Consider the following 25,237-nt stretch of genomic DNA (forward strand, 5'->3'; position numbering starts at 1 on the left):
GTGATTGACTTGGCCATTGCAGAATGTTCCACTTTTTTGCACTCATGAACTCCTGGGTAGATTTGGCTGTATGCTTGGGGTCATTGTCCATCTGTACTATGAAGAGCCGTCCGATCAACTTTGCGGAATTTGGCTGAATCTGGGCTGAAAGTATATCCCGGTACACTTCAGAATTCATCCGGCTACTCTTGTCTGCTGTTATGTCATCAATAAGCACAAGTGACCCAGTGCCATTGAAAGCCATGCATGCCCATGCCATCACGTTGCCTCCACCATGTTTTACAGAGGATGTGGTGTGCCTTGGATCATGTGCCGTTCCCTTTCTTCTCCAAACTTTTTTCTTCCCATCATTCTGGTACAGGTTGATCTTTGTCTCATCTGTCCATAGAATACTTTTCCAGAACTGAGCTGGCTTCATGAGGTATTTTTCAGCAAATTTAACTCTGGCCTGTCTATTTTTGGAATTGATGAATGGTGTGCATCTAGATGTGAACCCTTTGTATTTACTTTCATGGAGTCTTCTCTTTACTGTTGACTTAGAGACAGATACACCTACTTCACTGAGAGTGTTCTGGACTTCAGTTGATGTTGTGAACGGGTTCTTCTTCACCAAAGAAAGTATGCGGCGATCATCCACCACTGTTGTCATCCGTGGACGCCCAGGCCTTTTTGAGTTCCCAAGCTCACCAGTCAATTCCTTTTTTCTCAGAATGTACCCGACTGTAGATTTTGCTACTCCAAGCATGTCTGCTATCTCTCTGATGGATTTTTTCTTTTTTTTCAGCCTCAGGATGTTCTGCTTCACCTCAATTGAGAGTTCCTTAGACCGCATGTTGTCTGGTCACAGCAACAGCTTCCAAATGCAAAACCACACACCTGTAATCAACCCCAGACCTTTTAACTACTTCATTGATTACAGGTTAACGAGGGAGACGCCTTCAGAGTTAATTGCAGCCCTTAGAGTCCCTTGTCCAATTACTTTTGGTCCCTTGAAAAAGAGGAGGCTATGCATTACAGAGCTATGATTCCTAAACCCTTTCTCCGATTTGGATGTGAAAACTCTCATATTGCAGCTGGGAGTGTGTACTTTCAGCCCATATTATATATATAATTGTATTTCTGAACAGCTAAAATAACAAAACTTGTGTCACTGTCCAAATATTTCTGGACCTAACTGTATATACATATATATATATATATATATATATATATATATATATATATATATATATATATTAGTGTTTAATACCACCGCACTTTTAGGATCTGTTTACTTGTAATCTGTACTGACGAAACCTTTTAATTTTGGAGTGTATTTTTCTAAATTGGTCCAAACAATCCCCTATAAGGATTACAGACATCAGCAACACAAATCTCTCTCCAGCTTTAAAAAGTGTCACTGTGGTTAAAATATATTAGCCTGAAGTGAATGCATTTAGCTAATAGTGTGTTGTCTAGATTAGTGTTTCTAATGTTTCAACACCAAGTAAAAAGTAACCCTAAAGCTACTGCATGATAATACATGATTTTGTAAAGTGAAAGCATAATATCCTGACAGTGCCAATGCTCTCCACAGATTATGTGTTCTCCCCTGTGGTAAAAGCACGGAAGCATGGCGACCTACACTTTAGACTAAATACATCTGTATAACACATGTAAACAGGAATGTTCCTATTTTCTGACAGCCTAAAAAAATGAGGCATTGAAATACTAAGTATATTAAAAAGCTAAAGAGTTTAATAATTATTATACCATGATTAAGGAGCTAGAACATAAACAACAGTTCTCACCTATTCATAGGAAATGTACTTGGCTGTAGAGTTGAGCGCGGTTCGAGGTTCTCCAGTTCGAGGCTCGAGTGATTTTGGGGGCTGTTCTAGATCGAACTAGAACTCGAGCTTTTTGCAAAAGCTCGATAGTTCTAGATACGTTCGAGAACGGTTCTAGCAGCAAAAAAAACAGCTAATTCCTAGCTGGCTTTCCGCTGTAATAGTGTAAGTCACTCTGTGACTCACACTATTATGACATTTCAGTGTATAGTGTGCGGGAACAGCGCATTCAGATCACTGCTGTTTGGATAATGGCCATTTTTTTTTTTTCCTTGTCTTCCTTCCCTAAGCACGCGCGTGTAGTGGGGCGGGCCAGCATGTCAGCCAATCCCAGACACACACACAGCTAAGTGGACTTTTAGCCAGAGAAGCAACGGCATGTGTGATAGGATGTCCATGTCACATGTCCCTGCATTATAAAAACGAGTATCTGCCCGTCCATACGCCATTATCTCTTCTGCGTCCTTGGTGTCAGACATCACTGGCGCAGCTCCGTCCTGAGTCCTATCGCCGATACAGCTGTATGCGCTCCATACACAGCGCTGGACAGCTTAGGGAGAGCACTTTCTATCAGTCCTTTTAAGGGCTTGTACCGGCAGGGTCAGAGCCATAGGTGACAGGTCCTGAAAACAGAGTTTAACAGCTACACAAGATGACAGCGTCTGTGTAGCTAAGGTCAGGGATTTCCTCGCTGCATTTCCCCATTAGGAGGGATAGAAAGGCAGGCTTCCATTCCTCTACCCAGAGACCCACAACCCTGGCACTGTACCCTCCTGTCCTTTTCACACTCCAACTCATTGTTACTAAGCCATTATACTAGCAAACACTGAGTGTACCTAGTGGCATCCTAAACGTGGCTATTGGACTTCTGTATAGTCCCACTAGTGCAAAGATATTTGCAGCACCTCTGCCTGCATTGCACACTCCAACTCATTGTTACTAAGCCATTATACTAGCAAACACTGAGTGTACCTAGTGTCATCCTAAACGTGGCTATTGGACTTCTGTATAGTCCCACTAGTGCAAAGATATTTGCAGCACCTCTGCCTGCATTGCACACTCCAACTCATTGTTACAAAACCATTATTTTAGCAAACACTGAGTGTACCTAGTGTCATCCTAAACGTGGCTATTGGACTTCTGTATAGTCCCACTAGTGCAAAGATATTTGCAGCACCTCTGCCTGCATTGCACACTCAAACTCATTGTAGCTAAGCCATTATACTAGCAAACACTGCTGCCAGTTTAAGGGCCGTAGTTGCATTGTCAGTGATAATTATTGTTGTTTATTCTGCTGTTAATAAAGATAGACCACCGCTGCAATCTACACCACCTCTCAATTTTTACTACCACATTTTAAGTGCACAATCTTGTCGCAATCAAAATGAGTGGCAAAATGACAGATGCTGGTGGAAAGGGGAAGAGGCGTGTTGGAAAAGGAAAAAAAGGATTTGTCCGTGGTGAAGGTGGCAAAGCTCCATTAACATCTGCTGAAGATAGACCATCTTCCAGCAAAAGTAAGATGTCTACTACTTACCGTGGACAATCCGATGTGCTCCCTTTTTTACGGACACGGACAACTGGAACAAAGGTAGATGATGGCCAAAAAAGGAAAATGCTTGAATGGATCTCAAGTGGTCCAACAAGTGCCCTCTCCGCCACCTCAACTACCGCATCCAAAAAACACCAGTCCTCTGAGTTGTCATCCCAATCAAACTTGCTTTCTCCCAGTTCTGAAGTCTCCATCCGCCCTGCACAGTATGGTGGAACTGAGATGGCTGAGTCTGCAGAGCTGTTCAGTCACACTATAGCCTGGGAATCAGAGGTCTGCTCCCAAGCTACAGTGAGTACAGAACAGGAAATGGTCTGCAGTGATGCCCAGAACCTTTGTGACTCTGATTCAGGCCGTGAGGACCAAGTTTCTGAGCATAATGTGGACCCTTTTTCACCAACTGTAACACCTGTTGTTATAGACAATGAGGAACATACTGATGACGATGAGACGCAGATACCAGATTGGGATGACAACTTAAATATTCGGTCAGGGCAAGAAGAGGCTCGGTCTGAGGGTGAGGGGAGTGTAAACAGAACAATTGATGAGGAAGTTCTTGATCCCACCTACTGTCAACCCACAGTCAGGCACTCGAGGAGGTCAACAGAGGTGGTGGAGGAGGATGCAACTGATGACGAAGTTACCTTGCGCCTTCCTGGACAGAGTCGGAGTACTGGTAGCACGTCTACAACTGCATCCTCAGCCACCACTCTGCCTCTGAGCACTAGTCGGGGTGGATCAACAGGTCGCATGCCCTCTAAGCCTTGCCTAGCCTGGTCCTTTTTTGACATAGCAAAAGATCGCCCAAATTATGTGATCTGTAAAATTTGTCATGGCTCTCTTAGTAGAGGTCAAAACGTCAGCAGTTTGACAACTTCTTCCATGAATTGTCACATGAATAAATATCATATGTCCCGGTGGGAAGCTCACCGTGCTGCAATGCGGCCTCGCGGAGCGAACCATCCACCGCCGGCCCCTTCCAGTGCATCCGCGCGCTCTTCATCTTCTAGGACTGTGGGGACAGCTGTCACACCTGGTTTTCCACGCACAACTTCCACCACTGTAACCGCAACAGGCAGTTTGCTTGGTAGGTCGTCAGTTGGTTTGGAAGGGGAAACAAGTGCGTGTGTACAGCTCTCTCAGACATCGATAGCACCAACGTTGGATGAAGGCGACATCATGTCTCCGCCTGCACTTTCCTCACAAAGCTGCATATTTCCAGGGACACCCTACTCAACACCGTCTACACACAGCAGCCAGATCTCTGTCCCTCAGATGTGGACAAATAAAAGGCCATTTCCTTCGACCCATGACAAAGCTAAGAGGTTGACTTTATCCCTCTGTAAGCTCTTGGCTACCGAAATGCTGCCTTTCCGCCTAGTGGACACACAGGATTTTAGAGACCTTATGTCTGTCGCTGTGCCCCAGTACCAGATGCCCAGTCGCCACTACTTCTCTAAGAAAGGTGTGCCCGCGCTACACCAGCATGTCGCACACAACATCACCGCTTCCTTGAGAAACTCTGTGTGTGAACGGGTGCATTTCCCCACCGATACATGGACCAGTAAGCATGGACAGGGACGTTACATGTCGCTGACTGGGCACTGGGTAACTATGGTGATAGATGGTGAAGGGTCTGCTGCACAAGTCTTGCCGTCCCCACGACTTGTGTGTCAATCCTCTGTCTGTCCAAGTTCCGCCACTGCTTCTGCCTCCTCCACCTCATCTGTGTCCTCCACCGCCGCCCCAAGCCTGCCTGGTCAGGCCACCAGCATTCTCACTGCGCAGAAGGAATAACGCACCCCTCATTACTATGCTGGCAGCAGAGCGCAACGGCATCAGGCGGTCTTTAGCTTGACATGTCTTGGGAATAGGAGTCACACAGCTGAGGAGTTGTGGTCAGCTCTGCGGTCCGAGTTTAATAAATGGTTGTCTCCACTCAACCTGCAGCCTGGTAAGGCCGTGTGCGACAATGCTGCAAACCTGGGTGCGGCCCTTCGCCTGGGCAAGGTGACACACGTGCCTTGTATGGCTCACGTGTTGAACCTTGTTGTCCAGCAATTCTTAACACACTATCCCGGCCTAGATGGCCTTCTGACCAAAGCACGAAAACTGTCTGCTCACTTCCGCCGTTCAACCGCCGCAGCTGAGCGACTTGCATTGCTCCAGAAGTCTTTTGGCCTGCCAGTTCATTGCCTGAAATGCGATGTGCCGACACGCTGCAATTCGACTCTCCACATGTTACAGCGACTGTGGCAGCACCGTCGAGCCCTGTTGCAATACGTCATGACGTATAGCCTGGGCCAACGAGATGCAGAGGTGGGGCAGATCACCCTGATGGAGTGGTCTCAGATCAAGGACCTATGCACCCTTCTGCAGAGTTTCGACATGGCGACGAATATGTTTAGTGCTGACAATGCCATTATCAGCATGACAATTCCAGTCATTTACATGCTGGAGCACACGCTAAACACTATTCGGAGTCAGGGGGTGGGACAACAGGAAGGGGAGGAACTACAGGAGGATTCATATGCGCAAGGGACAACAACATCACCAAGGTCCAGACGTTCATCATCACCAAGGCGGCAGGCATGGGACCATGGGGGACAGGGATCAACAAGGGCGCATGGTAGCAGGCGAAATGTTGAGGAAGGTGCAGGAGAACATGAAGAAATGGAGGACGAACTGTCCATGGACATGGAAGACTCAGCAGATGAGGGAGACCTTGGTCAAATTTCAGTTGAAAGAGGTTGGGGGGAGATGTCAGAGGAAGAAAGAACGGTTAGCACCTCTATGCCACAAACACAGCGTGGACTTGGTCCGCATGGCCGCGCAAGACACATGAGCGCCTTCTTGCTGCACTACCTCCAACATGACCCTCGTATTGTCAAAATTAGAAGTGATGATGACTACTGGCTTGCCACACTATTGGATCCCCGGTACAAGTCCAAATTTTGTGACATAATTCCAGCCATAGAAAGGGACGCACGTATGCAGGAGTATCAGCAGAAGCTGTTACTCGATCTTAGCTCGGCTTTTCCACCAAACAACCGTGCAGGTGCAGGGAGTGAATCTCCCAGTTGTAACTTGACAAACATGGGACAGTCTCGTCATCTTCAACAGTCTACCCGTACCAGTAGCACCGTATCTGGTGCTGGTAACAGCAATTTTATGGAATCTTTTCATATTTTTTTTAGACCGTCCTTTGCAAGGCCACCAGAGACAACAAGTCTGACACATAGTCAACGGCTGGAGAGGATGATACAGGAGTATCTCCAAATGAACATCGATGCCATGACTTTGCAACTGGAGCCTTGCTCATTTTGGGCTTCAAATCTTGAAAAATGGCCAGAGCTCTTAACTTACGCCTTGGAGATTTTGTGATGTCCAGCTGCCAGCGTGGTCTCTGAATGTGTCTTCAGTGCTGCTGGGTGTGTGCTGACAGATAAGCGCACGCGTCTGTCCAGTGACAATGTGGACAGACTGACGTTCATCAAAATTAACAAGTCATGGATCCACAAGGAATTTACTACCCCTGTGTCATCCTGAGGAGAGTAAATGCTTGTGGATTTGGAATGTGCTTGATGCAAATCAAAACATCCTGTTTGCAACTAGGGCACAAGTGCTGCCACTGAATGGGTGGGTGTGTGTGGGGCCCAATTTTTGGAAAAAAAGGAGACTCCGCTTGGAGCAACCCTTGATTGCTGTGTTTTTTTAAAATGACCCAAGATGAACAGAGCTGGGATCAGGAAAGACTTTGCTACCTACCCCGATGTCATCCTGGGGACAGTTAAGAATAGCGTATTTTTGAATGTGCTTGATGCAAATCTAGCTGTGAAGTGTACAACTAGGGCACAAGTGCTGCCACTGAATGGGTGGGTGTGTGTGGGGCACAATTTTTGTAAAAAAGGGAGACTCCGCTTGGAGTAACCCTTGCTTACATTGTTTTTAAAGAAGCCAAGATGAACAGAGCTGGGATCAGGAAAGACTTTGCTACCTACCCCGGTGTCATCCTGGGGACGCTTAAGTATGGCGTATTTTTGAATGTGCTTGATGCAAATCTAGCTGTGAAGTGTACAACTGGGGCACAACTGCTGCCACTGAATGGGTGGGTGTGTGTGGGGCCCAATTTTTGGGAAAAAAGGGAGACTCCGCTTGGAGTAACCCTTGCTTACATTGTTTTTAAAAGAAGCCAAGATGAACAGAGCTGGGATCAGGAAAGACTTTGCTACCTACCCCGGTGTCATCCTGGGGACGGTTAAGTATGGCGTATTTTTGAATGTGCTTGATGCAAATCTAGCTGTGAAGTGTACAACTGGGGCACAAGTGCTGCCACTGAATGGGTGGGTGTGTGTGGGGCCCAATTTTTGGAAAAAAGGGAGACTCCGCTTGGAGTCACCTTGCGGTGCTTTACATGATTTTAGAAAGGCGTGCCATGCCTATATCTGTGTGTCCTCCTCTTTTTCCTTGTCCTGCTCTTTTATTTTCGCATGAGTATATGTCCTTGTCACTTTCCCATGTGTTTGTGTTGTGTTGTGAGTTGTTTGTCACCTTTTGGACACCTTTGAGGGTGTTTTCTAGGTGTTTTTATGTGTTTGTGAATGCCTGCCATTGTTTCCTCTGCGGTTCGAGTTCGGTTCGTCGAACGTTCGACGAACCGAACTCGAACGGGACCTCCGTTCGACGAACCAACCTCGAGCCAAACCGGGACCGGTTCGCTCATCTCTACTTGGCTGTCTCCATCATATAGACACTAAATGGTGTGCACATGGGACACATGAGACCACTATTATGATTGGCAGGGGTGTCAGCGATAGAATGCCCGAATGATCCTAAAACCATCACCTATCTCATTGTGGATATAGATTTGAATGACATCATACACTTTACTATATAATGTCCATAGAAATTGGGAAAACAATCTAATTGTGGCAAAATAGAGAATGTTTGTATGCTATTCAATGGTCGGTAAACTGACCATGCAATATGATTGTGAATGTCAATGCAATTTCAAATTCATTTATATATATACATGTTACGAGGGGGACCCGGGGAAGCGTGCCAAGATGGGAAATGGACTGCTTCCGCCGGTCAAGGTCCACTGTGCGGTGTAAGGGACTGCCGCTATGGTGGGTGAAGAGTGAGCGGGTTGCTGCTAGCGATCGTCTGGAATGTCACAGACGATCTATGTACACCGATCTGCCCTAACCCGTGAGGGTTGTATGGCACAGATCTCACGGCTCGGTGTACCTGTTGCACGGGGAAGCACAGAGGTGCCCACGCATGTGTGCCAGTGGAAGTCACGAGAATATGGCACGAGGGTAGCACAGAGGTGCCCACGCACGTGTGCTTTCAATAACCAGGTGAGTCCAAAGGAGACTTGAGGAGCTCACCTGGGACAGGAACACGGCCTGTTGACGGGAGTACTGCCGGAGCAGCAAGGCAGGAACACGGCCTGCAAACGAGGTACTGCCGGAGCAGCAAGGGCCAAGCCCACAAGAGACAGTAATGCCTGAGCAGTGGCGTGGCAGCACGCTGCCAGACATCCAAACATAGAAGGACGGTCGCGCGCCGCCATGATGGCAGGGGAGCTTTTAAAGAGGTGCAGCTCCACCCGAGGGCGGGCGCGAGGCGGAGATGACGGACTTGACCCAATCAGGGTCCACGACGTCCCAGCCTGGCCAGTCAGGATTCACCACGTCACCAGCCTTGTCATCAAGCCGTGTGACGTCAGTGAGCGAATCAGGACCCACCACGCATTGCACATGCTCACCCTCCTACCTCTGGGAAATAGAGGCGGGATCCTCGGTCTCACAATGTGCAGAGATAACGGGAATCTCACTGCTTCCCTGAGCAGTAAACCTCTGCACATTGCGCAGCCTCGCAGACCTTCAGGGCCGCTGAGCAGGAGAGTCTGCGGCAGGCCAGGAATGGGAGACCGCTTCACTCCTTGTAACAGGAGAACCACTAGGTGTCACCCTTCTGCTGCCTCTCTGAGAACGTATCTCCTGCACACTGCGCAGTCTGGCAGACCTTCGGCGCTGCTGAGCAGGAATGCTCGTGGCAGGCAAGGAATGGGAGACTGCCTCAGTCCTTGCCTCAGGAGAGCCACGAGATGTAACATTACCCCCCCCGTCTAGGCCCCCCCTGTCCGTGCTCGAAGGCCGCTATCAAACCCGGGGCGCGGATATGATCCTCCAACTCCCAGGATCTATGCTCCGGACCACGGCCGGCCCACTCCACGAGGTAGTACCTCTTGCCCTGTATGACTTTTGTCTCCACAAGTTTTGCCACCTCAGGGTCGTCGGACGGGGAGTCGGTTTGAGCCGGCAGGGACCCCGAGAATTTATTAAGTCGTACGGGTTTCAGGAGGGACACGTGAAAGGTGTTGGCTATAGCCCAGCGTGGAGGGAGCTGGAGTCGATATGCCACTGGGTTTACCTGCTGTAGTACTTTAAACGGACCCAGATACCTAGGGGCGAATTTGGCTGCCTGTACCCGTAGGTTAACATTTTTAGAGGACAGCCATACTAGGTCACCAGGGGCGAAGGATGGTGCAGGGCGGCGGCGAACATCAGCCGTTGTCACCATCCGGTCTTTAGCCCTTTTAAGAGCCTCTTGGGTGTCATCCCAGATCTCCCGGGCCTTGGTCGCCCAATCCTCCACTCTAGTATCGGGTGACGTAATGGGCATCGGAACCGGGATTCTGGGATGTTGTCCGTTATTGAGTAGGAACGGAGTCTGGCCAGAGGATTCATGGACCGAATTGTTAATGGCAAATTCGGCCCAAGGAAGGAGGTTAGCCCAGTTGTCGTGGTGCGCGGATATAAAATGGCGGAGGTAAGTTACCAAGGTCTGATTAGTCCTCTCCACTAGTCCATTGGTCTCGGGATGGTATGCGGAGGAGATGTTCAGCTCTATCTGCAGGAGCTTACAGAGCTCTCTCCAGAAGCGAGACGCGAACTGGGGACCCCGGTCGCTCACCACCTTGTCAGGCATGCAATGCAACCTAAATACATGCCGAATGAACAAGGTGGCGAGAGCACGTGACGTCGGGAGTCGTGGGAGAGGCACCAAGTGGACCATTTTAAAGAAGTGGTCCGTGATGACCCATACGACCCTGTGCCCTGCTGACTTGGGCAGATCTCCCAGGAAGTCCATCCCTACCACTTCCCAGGGACGATCCGGCACTGGCAGTGGGTGAAGAAGACCTGCCGGTCTCTGCCGGGACGGCTTATTCCGAGCACACGACATACAGGCTCCCACATATTCCTGTATGTCCTGGGGTAGTCTCGGCCACCAATAATGCCTGGTCAACAGGTCTCTGGTCCTTTTGACCCCGAAGTGACCCCCGACCTTGGAGGCATGGGCCCACGATAGCACCTCGTTCCGTAGTTCAGGGGGAACGAGGGTTTTGCCAGGTGGCACCTGGTCCAAAGAAGTGGGAGTGACCATCCTCAAGCTGTCCGGGGGTAGTATAAGACGAGGCTCCTCCTCGTCCTCCTCCAACACAACCATACAACGTGACAAGGCATCGGCCCGTACGTTCTTCTCACCGGCCAGGTGGCGGATAATAAAGCGGAACCGGGAGAAGAATAAAGACCAACGGGCCTGCCTTGGGTTCAGGCGTTGTGCTGTCTGGAGGTATGTGAGGTTTTTGTGGTCAGAAAAAACCTCAAATGGATGCTTCGCACCCTCCAGGAGATGCCGCCATTCCTGGAATGCTAGTTTCATCGCCAGTAACTCCCTATCCCCTATGGAGTAGTTCCTCTCGGCCGGAGAAAAGGTCTTGGAGAAAAAGAAACACGGATGTTTCCTTCCTCGTTCGTTTTTCTGGTACAGGACTGCACCTGCACCGACCGAAGAGGCGTCTACCTCCAGTAGGAAGGGTTTGGAGATGTCTGGACGATGAAGGATGGGAGCTTTGGAGAAGTGAGTTTTGAGAGTGTGAAATGCCTCTACCGTTTCCCGTGTCCATGCTTTGGGATTAGCGCCCTTGCGGGTAAGGGCAATGATGGGTGCTGCCACCGTCGAGAAGTTGGGAATGAACTGGCGATAATAATTGATAAACCCCAAGAATCGCTGGATCGCCTTCAGCGAGCGGGGCTCAGGCCAGTTCATCACTGTCTCCAACTTCCCCGGATCCATTGCTAACCCCTGACTGGACACTATGTACCCCAGGAACGGCAAGGATTCCTGTTCAAAAACACACTTTTCCAGCTTAGCATATAACGAATGGGTGCGGAGCCTCTTAAGTACTCGGATGACATCCCTCCGATGGGTGGTAAGATCGGGGGAGAAGATAAGAATGTCATCCAGGTATGCAACCACGGAAAGATACAAATCCCGGAAAATGTCATTCACAAAGTCTTGAAATACGGCGGGGGCATTGCAGAGTCCGAAGGGCATTACTAGATACTCGTAGTGACCGTCCCTGGTGTTAAAGGCGGTCTTCCACTCATCGCCCTTTCGGACTCGCACTAGATTATATGCCCCGCGTAGATCCAGCTTTGTGAAGACCTTTGCCCCGCGGAATCGATCAAATAGCTCAGTAATGAGGGGCAAAGGGTATTTGTTCTTGATTGTGATTGCATTTAATCCCCTGTAATCGATACAGGGGCGCAGATCCCCTTCCTTCTTCTGCACAAAAAAGAACCCTGCACCAGCCGGTGAAATAGACTTGCGAATGAACCCCTTCGCCAGGCTGTCCTGAATATATTTGGACATAGCCTCCGTCTCTGGAGCAGAGAGTGGATACACTCTGCCCCTGGGGGGCTCGGAGCCTGGCTTCAGGTCTATTCGGCAATCATATGGCCGGTGGGGAGGAAGAGTATCTGCGGCACTTTTGGAAAAGACATCCCTGTAGGCCTCATAAGGTGTCGGTAAACCCGGCCCCTCAGTATTCCCTGAGGACCCAAACGACCTAATGGTAGCGGGTGGTTCGGTAGTCACGAGGTGCTCTCTACAGGATCCTGCCCAGGATGAGATCTCCCCTGTTGCCCAGTTGAGTATAGGAGCATGCTGTCTCAACCAGGGAAGACCCAGTAGGATCTCATCCGTCCCCCCTGGAAGCACCAGGAAGGACACCTGCTCATGGTGTCCCGGTGGTACATCCATCCTGAGAGGGATGGTGATCTGGGTGATAGGATCGAGTAGTATGGACCCGTCGACTACCCGGACCCTGAGTGGCTTGGGCAACAGAACCAGGGGAACTGAGTATCGGGTTGCCAGGGAGGTCGAGATGAAATTGCCTTCAGCGCCTGAGTCCAAGCAAGCCAGGGCAGAGAAGAGACTAGTGCCGAACTGCAACTGGGCGCTGATAGTCAACCTAGAGGGAAAAGTAGCGTCTAGAGTCCCCCCTCTGATAGAAACTAGACGCTGTCTTTTCCCGACGGTTTGGGACATCGGGTAGCTATGTGTCCCCTCTGCCCACAGGAAAAGCAGATGACACAAGACCGAGAACCTGGGGCAGAGGAGACCACCTTGGACACCTCCATTGACTCCACGGAGTCGCCTACAGGACTGGCTGGGGGACCTGACTGATGGAAGACGGGAGTCAGACGCTTTTTAGGCCGAGAAGACGTGGGTGCTGAAGAGACCTCAAGCCTTCGCTCCGCCTGGCGGATGTCTATGCGAGAGGCAACCTGAATCAAGGACTCTAAAGTGGCAGGCACCTCACGTGTGGCCAGTGCGTCTTTGACAAACCCTGCCAGGCCCTCCCAAAACACAGGGACAAGGACCTTATCCGGCCAGTCCAGCTCTGCGGCCAGTGTACTAAAATGTACAGCAAAGTCCCTGACTGAAGCAGACCCTTGCCGAAGTCGTAGGAGGCACAGCGCGGAATCGTGGGTGACTTGAGGCCCGAGGAACACCATTCTCATGGCCCCAAGATAAGCTGCTAAGTTATTCACCACACGATCTCCGCGCTCCCACAACGGCGTGGACCACTTCAGCGCTCTCCCTGTGAGCAGGGACTGGACGAAGGCTACCTTCGCCTTCTCGGTAGCGTAAAGAGTCGCGGACAGCTCTAAGTAGGTGGTAACCTGGTTTATAAAACCACGGCACTCAGAGCTGTTGCCGCTAAAGCGCTCTGGAAGCGCAAGGCGAGGAGACCTTCCGCCCAATAGCACAGCCTGGGTAGCCGCCTGGGTGGCGACTGTCGTCAGAGTAGTCTTATCGGAGGAAGACTGCTCCACTGCTGCCAATCGTGACTCCAACTGCTGCACATAACGCAGCAACTGCTGCTACTCTTCAGCCATAGCCAGACCTTTGGCGCGACCGTAATGTTATGAGGGGGACCCGGGGAAGCGTGCCAAGATGGGAAATGGACTGCTTCCGCCGGTCAAGGTCCACTGTGCGGTGTAAAGGATCGCCGCTATGGTGGGTGAAGAGTGAGCAGGTTGCTGCTAGCGATCGTCTGGAATGTCACAGACGATCTATGTACACCGATCTGCCCTAACCCGTGAGGGTTGTATGGCACAGATCTCACGGCTCGGTGTACCTGTTGCACGGGGAAGCACAGAGGTGCCCACGCATGTGTGCCAGTGGAAGTCACGAGAATATGGCACGAGGGTAGCACAGAGGTGCCCACGCACGTGTGCTTTCAATAACCAGGTGAGTCCAAAGGAGACTTGAGGAGCTCACCTGGGACAGGAACACGGCCTGTTGACGGGAGTACTGCCGGAGCAGCAAGGCAGGAACACGGCCTGCAAACGAGGTACTGCCGGAGCAGCAAGGGCCAAGCCCACAAGAGACAGTAATGCCTGAGCAGTGGCGTGGCAGCACGCTGCCAGACATCCAAACATAGAAGGACGGTCGCGCGCCGCCATGATGGCAGGGGGAGCTTTTAAGGAGGTGCAGCTCCACCCGAGGGCGGGCGCGAGGCGGAGATGACGGACTTGACCCAATCAGGGTCCACGACGTCCCAGCCTGGCCAGTCAGGATTCACCACGTCACCAGCCTTGTCATCAAGCCGTGTGACGTCAGTGAGCGAATCAGGACCCACCACGCATTGCACATGCTCACCCTCCTGCCTCTGGGAAATAGAGGCGGGATCCTCGGTCTCACAATGTGCAGAGATAACGGGAATCTCACTGCTTCCCTGAGCAGTAAACCTCTGCACATTGTGCAGCCTCGCAGACCTTCGGGGCCGCTGAGCAGGAGAGTCTGCGGCAGGCCAGGAATGGGAGACCGCTTCACTCCTTGTAACAGGAGAACCACTAGGTGTCACCCTTCTGCTGCCTCTCTGAGAAGGTATCTCCTGCACACTGCGCAGTCTGGCAGACCTTCGGCGCTGCTGAGCAGGAATGCTCGTGGCAGGCAAGGAATGGGAGACTGCCTCAGTCCTTGCCTCAGGAGAGCCACGAGATGTAACATATACATGTATATATAGTTTTAAAAATGTCTGAACTTTGTAAAAAAATTGTTTTGTTTTGCATTTTATTGGGTGAAAAAATATATATTTTTTGAATTGTTTTAGAACAGTTGGGACTTACAACAGGCACACCTACAGGAACTTCCTGTAGTAGCTGGATGTATGCAGGAAAGGGAGTCTGTACAGCACAGCTTCATTTACTGTATAGTTACTGGGGTCTCAAACACGCGGCTCACAGGCCAAATGCAGCCCCTGAGGCTGCTTCATCCGGCTAACAGGTACTGTAGACTCTTTGACGATTGTGGTCTGGTGTAGAGGGTCAATGACATCAGTGCATTATTTCAGTTAAATGTGCGCCCTTGGAGGCAAATTGAATTGAAGTGCATTACCGCATAGAGACAATTTCTCTGCAGAGTTATACAAATGCCAGCCAATCACAGGCCAGCAACTGATGTCGGCATATTATGTCAGCTGCTGGCCTCTGATTGGCCAGCTGCTGGCATTGGTATAGCTGTGCAGAGAGCTTGTCTTACAATAATACATTTCAATTGAACGTGCGTCCAAGGACGCACATTCAACAACAGTAAAGCGCTGATGTCAGAGGCCCTCTGTAAAGGGCCGTGATTGTCAAGAGGTCTACGGTGTCTGCATGATAAATGTGCAGAAATGAGGATGCTGAGGGAATGGAGAACAGGTGAGAAGAATTTATTTTATGTGTATGTGAAAAGTAACACAATAGGGGACATTACTACAAGATGGGACCATGCTACAAGAAGGGGTGGGAACATTTCAACAAGATAGGCACCAGGATGGGGTATTACAACAAGATGAGGATCAGGATGGATAATTTATATAAGATGAGGGCCAAGATGGGGCACTTTACTACAAGATGAGGACTAGGATGGGGACATTACTACAATATTATGACTAGGATGGGGGACAAAACTACAAGATGAGAACTAGGATGGGGCACAATACTACAAGATCAGAACCAAGATGGGGACATTACTACAAGATGACAACATTACTACAAGATGAGGACCAGGATGTGAACATTATTACAACACGGGGACCAGAATGGGGCATTACTACAAGATGGGGAGCAGGATGGGAACATTACTGTGAGAATAGGACCAGGATGGGAACATTCCAAGATGGGGACCAGGTTGGGGCATTATTACAATATGAGGATCAGGATGAGGCATTACTACAAGATGAGGACCAGTATGGGGCACATTAATACAAGATAAGGGTCAGGATGGGGACAGTGCAACAATATAGGGACAAGGATGACGAATTACTACAATATGAGCACCAGGACAAGGCATTACTACAAGATGAGAACCAGGATGGGACATTATCACAAGATGAGGACCACGATGGTGCATTACTACAAGATAAGGATTAGGATGGCGAATTACTACATGATGAGGACCAGGATAGGGCACATTATTACAAGTTGAGGACCAGGATAAGGCACATTACTACAAGATAAGGACCAGGATTGGAACAGTACGACCCCAGGATATGCACATTACTACAACATGAGGAACAGGATTGGGCACATTACTACAAGAATGGGACCAGGATGGTTAACATTACTACAAGAAAGACTTAGGAATGGGGAGATTACTACAAAATGAGGACTTGGAAGGGCACATTACTAGAAGATGAGTACCAGGATGGGCACATTACTAGAAGATAGGGCCACGATGGAGACATTACTATAAGATGAGGACTAGAATCGGGGACATAGCTACAAAATAGGATCCAGGATGGGAACATTACTTCAAGATGAGGACCAGGATGGGCACTTTACTACAAGATGAGGACCATGATGGGGAACATTACAAAATGATGTTGTCCAAACTTTCTATATGGTGCTAATTGTAAAACAATATAACTTACAAGTAGGAAATACATTGTAAAAATAAATCTGTAAAAGAAATTTTAAAAGAAAGCAGTATATTTTTTTTACCACTAAAATTGCTGTTTTATATATAGACAAAATAAAAAAGTGCATCTTTGCTATCACCACGTCTGTAATGACCCAAGCTATAAAACTGTACCATAACCCATACAGTGAATGCAGTTTAAAAAAAAAGAAAATAAACAGTCGAAAAACATTAAAAAAAAGTGCTCAAAAAGTGTATAGAAAAAAATATTTATGATATCACTACAAATGTTACTTTGTCCTGCAAAGAATGTGACCATCCAAATTCAACATTTTTCTCTGTGTGATCCATATACCCAGCCGAGTTTGAACCCCCTAGTATAGTGCATGCCCTTAGGTTGCTGTTAAACAGCAAAGACTGTAGCTTGCTCTGATCGCTGCTGCTAGAGATAGGTGCCAGGTCCACACACCTAGATCCTGCTCTGTGTTGGGAATGGGTAAAGCTTTACTTACATAAAACTAAATAAACCTTTTACTTTTTAAATAAAATAAAATATGTATTATGTTCTCAATAATTTAGTTATGCTGCCTGTGTGAAAAGATGAACAGAAATATCATCAACTTATATGTAGCTCCAATAGAAGACTGCCCCTAAGATTTACAAGATATTTTTATTTACTCGAATCTACAAAACAGAGCTTCACCCAGCCATTGGAACTTGGATTGAGATAGAAGAATTCATTTGAGCGTTTGCCATTGATTATTTTCTAATCAAACAATCTCTGTCATTTAAGAAGTCCTGCATCACTGCAGCTGTTTTGAAATACTTGCAAGAAAATTCAATAATCCATAAAAACACATTACATTTTGAAACAGATTAATTGATTCACTTTCAATGGTAAAAATGTTAAATCTGAAACCATTCTATAAATGATACAATTTGTAGCATAAATAATATGTCTCTTTCTTACTCACAGGGTCACCTTTTTCTCCTTTTGTGTCAGACACGGTCTGTAAGAGAGATGGGGTGAATAGTCATTGCATACAAATTCCTTCCCATTTAAGAAAATCAAAACAATAAAAAATGAATGCTTTACATAAAGGAAAACTTTAAAACTCTGTTTCTTTGTATCTTTAACAACACTGATTAGTTGGAAGAATAAGCTAAACTCTCATTTGTCAGCTAATCAGATCCATTGCTGTCAACAGTATATGCCTTTGGAAATATATGTGCTGCCAATGACCGGCCGTATGATGACAGAAGGATTTTATTGACAATGTTTCTGTCCCTTTAAAGGGAATCTGTCCCATAGAAAAATGCTGTTGAACTGCAGGGTGGGGGTTAATCTTCAACGTAATAGCATTCTGAATCTACCCCACACTGGCAGATTAATCCCTGTTGCCAGGAGGAAATTAACTTTATTACTCCCAGCAGCATTCTGGTTTCAGTCTTGTGGGCAGTGCCGCCGACACAAGACAATTACTGCTCTGTGTATGGAGAGCGGTCGCTGTAACCATGCCCCCACACTGACAGGCAGCTGTTCATCATAAGAACCAATTGTCAGTCAGTGCGGGTGATGCAGTTACAACCACCACTCTTCATACACAGAGCAGTGACTGAATCTGTGCTGGAACCCAAATGCTGCCTGGAGAATTAAAGTTCATTTTATCCTGGCAGCAGAGTTTAATGTTAGGCACTGGGCAGGTTCAGAATGCTATTATCCTGCAGTTTTACACCATATTTGCAGATTAATATTATTTTTCCACAAGACATAGTTCCTGTAAGTTTATAATACCCCTTAAGAATGGTCAGCATAAGAGTGCTGACTGACTTCTATATAGCGAATTTGCACTCATTATGTTTTGAAATTTGCTAGTATAAATTAGGACTTAAACTAACTGTAGTATCCGGCGTTGCCTGGAATAGTAAATAAGTGTGTCTCTGTCTCTGTCTCTCTCACTTATCCTCTCTCCCAGTCTCCCTCTGACTGTGTGTCTCCCTCTCAGAGTGTCTGTCTCCCTCTCTGCCTGACTGTCTCCCTCTCTGCTGTCTATCTCCCTCTCTGTCTGCCTCTCTCTTTCTCTGTGTGTCTCTGTCTCTGTGTGTCTCTGTCTTTGTGTGTCAGTGTCTCTTTGTGCATGTCTCTGTGTATGTTTGTTTCTGTGTATCTGTCTCTGTGTGTCTCTGTGTGTTTGTGTCTGTCTCTGTTTCTGTGTGTGTCCCTATCTCTATGTGTCTCTGTCCCTGTGTGTGTCTGACTCTGTGTGTCTGTCTCTGTATGTCTGTATCTTTGTCTCTTTGTGTCTCTATCTCCCTGTGTCTCTGTCTATGTGTTTGTCTCTGTCTATGTGACGGTCTCTGTGTGTCTGTGTGTGTGTCTGTTTCTGTGTATCTCTGTCTTTATGTGTCTCTGTGTGTCTGTCTCTGTGTCTTTGTGTCTGTCTCTGTGTATCTGTGTCTCTCTCTGTGTCTCTGTCTCTCAGTGTCTGTCTATGTGTATCTGTGTCTCTGTGTGTCTGTCTATGTGTCTGTGTCTCTGTGTGTCTCTGTCTGTGTGTCTCTGTGTGTCTATGTCTATGTGTCTGTTGCTGTCTCTGTGTGTCTTTCTCTGTGTCTTTGTGTCTCTGTATGTGACTCTGTCTCTGAGTGTCTGTCTCTGTGTGTGTCTGTCTCTGTGTGTGTCTGTCTCTGTGTGTGTCTGTTTCTGTGTGTGTCTGTCTCTGTTTGTCTCTGTCTCTGTGTCTTTGTGTCTGTGTCTTTCTGAGTCTGTGTCTCTGCATGTCTCTTTGTCTGTTTCTGTGTGTTTGTCTCTGTCTCTGTGTATTTGTGTTCTGTCTCTGTGTTTGTTTCTGTGTCTGTCTCTGTGTGTCTGTGTCTCTGTCTGTGTGTCTCTGTGTGTCTATGTCTATGTGTCTGTTGCTGTCTCTGTGTGTCTTTGTGTCTTTCTCTGTGTCTATGTGTCTCTGTATGTCTCTCTGTCTCTGAGTGTCTGTCTCTGTGTGTGTCTGTCTCTGTGTGTGTCTGTCTCTGTGTGTGTCTGTCTCTGTGTGTGTCTCTGTGTCTGTGTCTTTTTGAGTCTGTGTCTCTGCATGTCTCTTTGTCTGTTTCTGTGTTTGTGTGTGTGTCTCTGTGTGTCTCTGTCTCTGTGTATTTGTGTTCTGTCTCTGTGTTTGTTTCTGTGTGTCTCTGTCTCTGTGTGTCTCTGTCTGTATGTCGCTGTCTTACTCTGTGTCTGTCTCTGTGTGTCTGTGTCTCTGTCTATATGTCTGTCGCTGTCTCTGTGTGTCTGTGTCTTTCTGTGTGTGTCCGTGTTTCTGTGTGTGTCTCTGTCTCTGAGTGTCGGTCTCTGTGTGTCTGTGTGTCTCTCTCTGTGTGTGTCTGTCTCTGTGTGTCTGTGTCTCTGTGCCTCTGTGTATCTCTGTCTGCCTCTCTGTGTCTCTGTATGTCTATGTATGTGTGTTTATGTGTGTGTGGCTGTGTGTCTCTGTGTGTCTATGTTTCTTTGTGTTCTTTGTGTGTGTGTGTCTGTGTGTGTTTGTCTCTGTGTGTCTCTGTCTCTGTGTGTATCTGTCTATGTGTGTGTCTGTCTCTGCGTGTGTCTGTCTCTACTGAGATCATATTGCATCACACATAAGCCTAATATACTAAGAATGTCATTTATTGCCTATAGCAACCAATCAGAGCTCCTGTTAATGACCCATATCTCCCAGCTCCATTGACTTTAATGTAAGCAGGTTTTTTGGGCAAATAACTGTAAAGTTAAATTTTCCCCTCAAAACATAGTGTATGACGTTCCCTGAGTCACATGAAGTGGTTGTGCAAAATTTTGTGATTGTAAATGCAACGGTGCGAATTCCTTTAGTGGACATATACACATACATACACATACAGACATACACACAGACACACAAACACACATACACTCAGCTTTATATATTAGATTTGAAAATAATCTTTACTTATCTTCCCCAATCCAGTAATTTTGTAGTTGTGACTGCTGAAACCATGATAACAAAGACTGGGAAAAGCAGCGTATGGTCAGCTCTAGCGTAGCAGAGGGTAAATAAAGCTTATTTTCTTATTTTAACACAAAGATTGCCTTATGCGGGCGTCACATGAGACGATCTATCGTGCAATATGTCGTCCAGGTCACGGTTTTCATGACGCACATCCGGCATCGTTTGCAACGTCGTTTCGTGTTACACCTACGAGCATCTCAGGACGATCTCAAATTGGTTACAAATCGTGTATCGTTTACACGTCGTTTATTTTTTAAAAATCATTTATTTTTCTTTGTGCCAGTTGTTCATCGTACCCGGGGTAGCACACATCGCTCCGTGTGGCACCCCGGGAACGATGAACTGCAGCTTACCTGCGGCTGCCGGCAATGCTGAAGGAAGAAGGTGGGCGGGATGTTTACGTCCTGCTCATCTCTGCCCCTCCGGCTTCTATTGGCCGGCAGCTGTGTGACGTCGCTGTGACGCCGAACGTCCCACCCCCTTCAGGAAGTGGATGTTCGCCGCCCACAGCGACATCGCTCAGCAGGTAAGTACGTGTGACGGGGGTTTAACGACTTTGTGCGACACGGGCAGCGATTTGCCTGTGACGCACAAACGACAGGGGCGGATACGATCGCTCGTGCGATCACACAATAGATCGTATTGTGTGACGCCCGCATTAGACTAAAAGAATTAAAGCTGGAAAATCCCTTTACCTCTTAAGTGACAGTTTCAGTTCATAGGGATGCACTGGGTTACATGCAGCTCAGTGGGCAGAGATTTATTTTAACTGCATTAATTTAAAAGCTTAAAACTAAACCAGGCAGACTCTGAATGACATCATGTAGGCTTTCTAGATATGTTAAACATTTTCCCTTTAAAAGAGCACCTATTGGTCGTCTTACTTTAGTCCACTAGTTAGCTTGAAAGGCTTGTGTAATTTTGGTGCATTTTTTACATGCTCCTTTCTCTAGACATTTTTCAAAAATTAAATGTTGGGCAAAAGTAAATAAAACAATAATTTTACCACAATATATTTCTTGGCACAAAATGAGCCAAAATATTGTGGTATTTAGCATAGTAAATCTCATCCAAAGTACTCCAATGTGTCTCTTTGGACAGCAGCAGAAGCTTAGTCACATGTTCACTACTGACCACAACAACTATGGGCTTTTAACCCCATACCAACATGTGACGTACAATTACAACATATGTTGGCTCTCTCTGACCAGGCATTGTTGCCAGCAGATGATGGCTATTTTATTCAGCCATCATCTGCCTCTAACAGCCAAGAGTGAAGCCTAGGGGACATCTCAGATCTGAGCTGCTTCTTTGGTTCTACAGGCCCCAGAATGGGTTTCTGTCTATGACTTTTTTGACTTCTCAGGTGTAATTTATGATGAACCTGACAGAATACAGGTCACTGAGGCAAAGATCATGACACAGGGAAGCCACACGGCTGAGGATTATTGTATTGAATTCCAGCAATGGTTCTCTACGGTTCAGTAGAACAATGCAGCCCTCAGGTGTCAAATCCAAAGGGGTCTTTCCAAAGGTCTTAAGGATGCTCTGACTCTCCATGCTCCTCCTGATTCATTAGAGGAGGCTAGTCATTAAGAAAATGCCTATGTCTGGGGGATTATCAAAGAAGTCACCTAGACTTTCAGGTACCTTTTTTCTCCTCTGATACAATTCAGCTTAATACTTTTTTGTCCTTCAAGAACTATTTGTTGGCCAGATTGTTGCTCATTGACTACAGGTGTGCAGTGAACTATATTGACTTGAGACTGGTTCAGAAATTAGGATTATGGACAGTTAGTCTGGAAAAATCCATTCACATTTTTGCTGTTGACAAAGCACTACTGCCTCAGAATCTTGGCGTTCATGCTCCAAGTGGGAGCACTTCACTCTGAATCTATTTCCTGTTTTATATCGGATAACTTATCTGCTGGGGTAGTATTGGGACTTCCAAGGCAACTTATTAATAATCCTGTAATTAATTTAATTCACAAGGAAATTGTTAAGTGGCGTCCCAGTTGCTATAAGCAGAGTTTAAAATTTGTACAAATATGCTCTGCTTGTCAGGACGGTCTGCCAGGGACCCTGAAAGACTTCGGAGAATCAGAGATGCGTTCTTTTAATAGCAGCAGGAGATACTATATCCCCATTATCCCTATAATTGTGCTTTTAGTCTTGTCCCTAATGCTAAATCACATATCACTTAAAGCTTGCCCTACCATGAAAATGATATGACCGAAAGTTTACGAAAGGGTCATATCCAGCGTCGGACTGTCTACTGGAGGAACTGCAGTAATACCAGTCCTGGCCGCGGTTACCTGCACTGAACTCCGGAGCTCTCAACTGAGCTCCGGAGTGCAACCCATCCAGTTCACAGCTGAATACATGTTACCACAGCCAGGACTGGTATTACCAGAAACCGCAGGGTAATACCAGTCCTGGCTGCGGTTACCTGCATTGAACTCTGGAGCTCTCACCTGAGCTGCAGAGTGCAGCCTGGCCTGTCCTCAGCTGTCATGGATTGAACTGGGATAGCTGAGGAATCAGTTGACGCTCACAGTTCAGTCCTGCAAACCCGCAGCTCAGTCCAGGCTCCACTCCGGAGCTCAGGTGAGAGCTCCGGAGTTCAATGCAGGTAACCGCTGCCAGGACTGGCATTACTGCAGTTCCTCTGGTAGCCAGTCTGACGCTGGTCATATCCATCCTTCCTCCTCTCCTGTAGCTGCTGGATTTTTCTTTGTGAAAAAAGAAAGATGTGGCCTTCATTATGCCTCGATTTCTGAGACCTGAACAAAATCACCCTCAAGAATACATACCCACCTCCACTCATCTTTGACTTTTATAATCTGAGTGGTTTTCAAAGCTAGACCTTAGAGGGGCATCCAAATTGACATGCATCAAGTAGGGTGATGAGTGAAAAACAGAATTTCTTATGTCTGAGGGTTTATTCAAAATTCTGATCATGCCAGATGAGTTAACCAATGAACTTTATGAATTATATGTTTTCCGATTGCATTGAAGATTTGTTGTGGTTTACCTTGAAGACATTTTAATTATTTCTCCCTGATTTGGTTTCTTTCCAGGAACATGTTCGGATAGTATTACAAAGACTGAGGGACAATTTTTTGCTTGCTAAAATTGAGAAATATATATTTTTTCTTTTTAGGAAATTGCATTCTTATGCTTCATTTTATCAGCTGATGGATCCTGGGAAGGTACAGATTGAGTTCAACCAGGTGATCTGAAGGGGTTGAAACCTTTTCTGGAATTTGCCAACTTTTATAGGAAATTTATTACAGATGTTTCCCAGATTGTTAAACCACTTACTGACTGTCACGCTGTACTCTAAGATGTACAATAGCAGTACAGTGCAGTAATGTGGGACTGAGAGGATTCCTGAAACTATCTGAGAAGGTAGTTAGCTGGTAAACCACTAGGGGGCGTAAAAGTGGAGGAAACGTATGAGTAGGGAATTCCCTAGCAGAGGTAATACTAGTCAAGCCCACCAGATGGCAGTAGAATCGTCAGAAAGCCGTGTCACAACAAGAGGTCTTGTAAGTACACAAGGGCAAAGTCTAAACGTAGTCAGAGGGAAGCAAATGATCAGTAGCCGGGAAATCAGAGCCTAGAAGCGAGGGGGAGTGGGAAGACAAGACAGAATAAAGGTAAACAGATAAGGAACGAACAGGGAGACAGCGGGAGAGACACTGATGGAAACAGACAACAGACGAGGTTAACAGGTCAGGTGAACACAGAGGTCAGGAGGGGGCAGGGCAGACAACAGGTCACTCAAGAGCAAAACACAGCAGAGCCAGAAGTATCACTGGCGAAGTCCAAGAGAAACAGTGCCCTAATAAAGCAGCCTGACCTCCAGAACGAGGCAGAAAGGATTAACCCCTAACGTGACTTGCATCAGAAGTGAAACTAAAAAAAAGGCTCAGCTCCAGCTGAGCCAGGAGTCAATCATGACACTGACCTCACATTCAAGGAGGCAGATCTCAACCAGATGCTACTGAAGCTTTTGCAAAATTGAAAGAACATTTCATGTCTGCTTCTGTTCTAATCCAACCTGATCTTCAAGTACCTTTCATTGTGAAGGTGGATGCTTCTGAGGTAAGAGTAGTAGCCATTTTATCTCAGGATCCCAAAAGTGACCAATTTGAAGCCATGGGCTTTTTTTTAGTAAAATTTTTTATCTGCTGAAAGAAATTATGATGTGGGGAATCATGTGCTACTGGTAGTCAAAGTAGCCTTTGAGGAATGGGACATTTTTTGGAGGGGGCAGTTCATTCATCAAGTTACTGTGGTAACTGACCATAAAAATTTAGCTAAATGTCTAACTCCAACACAGGCCAGATGGTCCTTGTTATTTGTTAGATCAAGCCTGCACAACATACGGCTCAACGAAGGATGTTGTGCAGCGTGCGGACTCAGGTTCTCATCTTCTTATATATATTATAAAATAATCAAAAAAATTCTGTATATTTTATCCATTAGAAGAAAAATTTAAAAGAGTACAGTTGATTTTCATGCAGTACCATATCTTATTGTAGCATCTTACAAAGCACTAA

General features: G+C 47.0%; 1 protein-coding gene across 2 annotated transcripts in view; it reads right to left on the reverse strand.

Moving 5' to 3' along the window:
- The window catches only part of COL19A1 (collagen type XIX alpha 1 chain), a 1,307,565-nt gene that overhangs the window by 418,990 nt on the left and 863,338 nt on the right, over positions 1–25,237 (reverse strand). For both annotated transcript variants that reach the window (XM_075340245.1, XM_075340246.1), the window contains exon 21: positions 17,625–17,660. In XM_075340245.1, the coding sequence (XP_075196360.1) occupies positions 17,625–17,660 (36 nt within the window). The remainder of the gene's footprint in view (positions 1–17,624; positions 17,661–25,237) is intronic.

The sequence above is a fragment of the Anomaloglossus baeobatrachus genome, chromosome 3 (assembly GCF_048569485.1).
Source record: "Anomaloglossus baeobatrachus isolate aAnoBae1 chromosome 3, aAnoBae1.hap1, whole genome shotgun sequence".
Taxonomy (NCBI): domain Eukaryota; kingdom Metazoa; phylum Chordata; class Amphibia; order Anura; family Aromobatidae; genus Anomaloglossus; species Anomaloglossus baeobatrachus.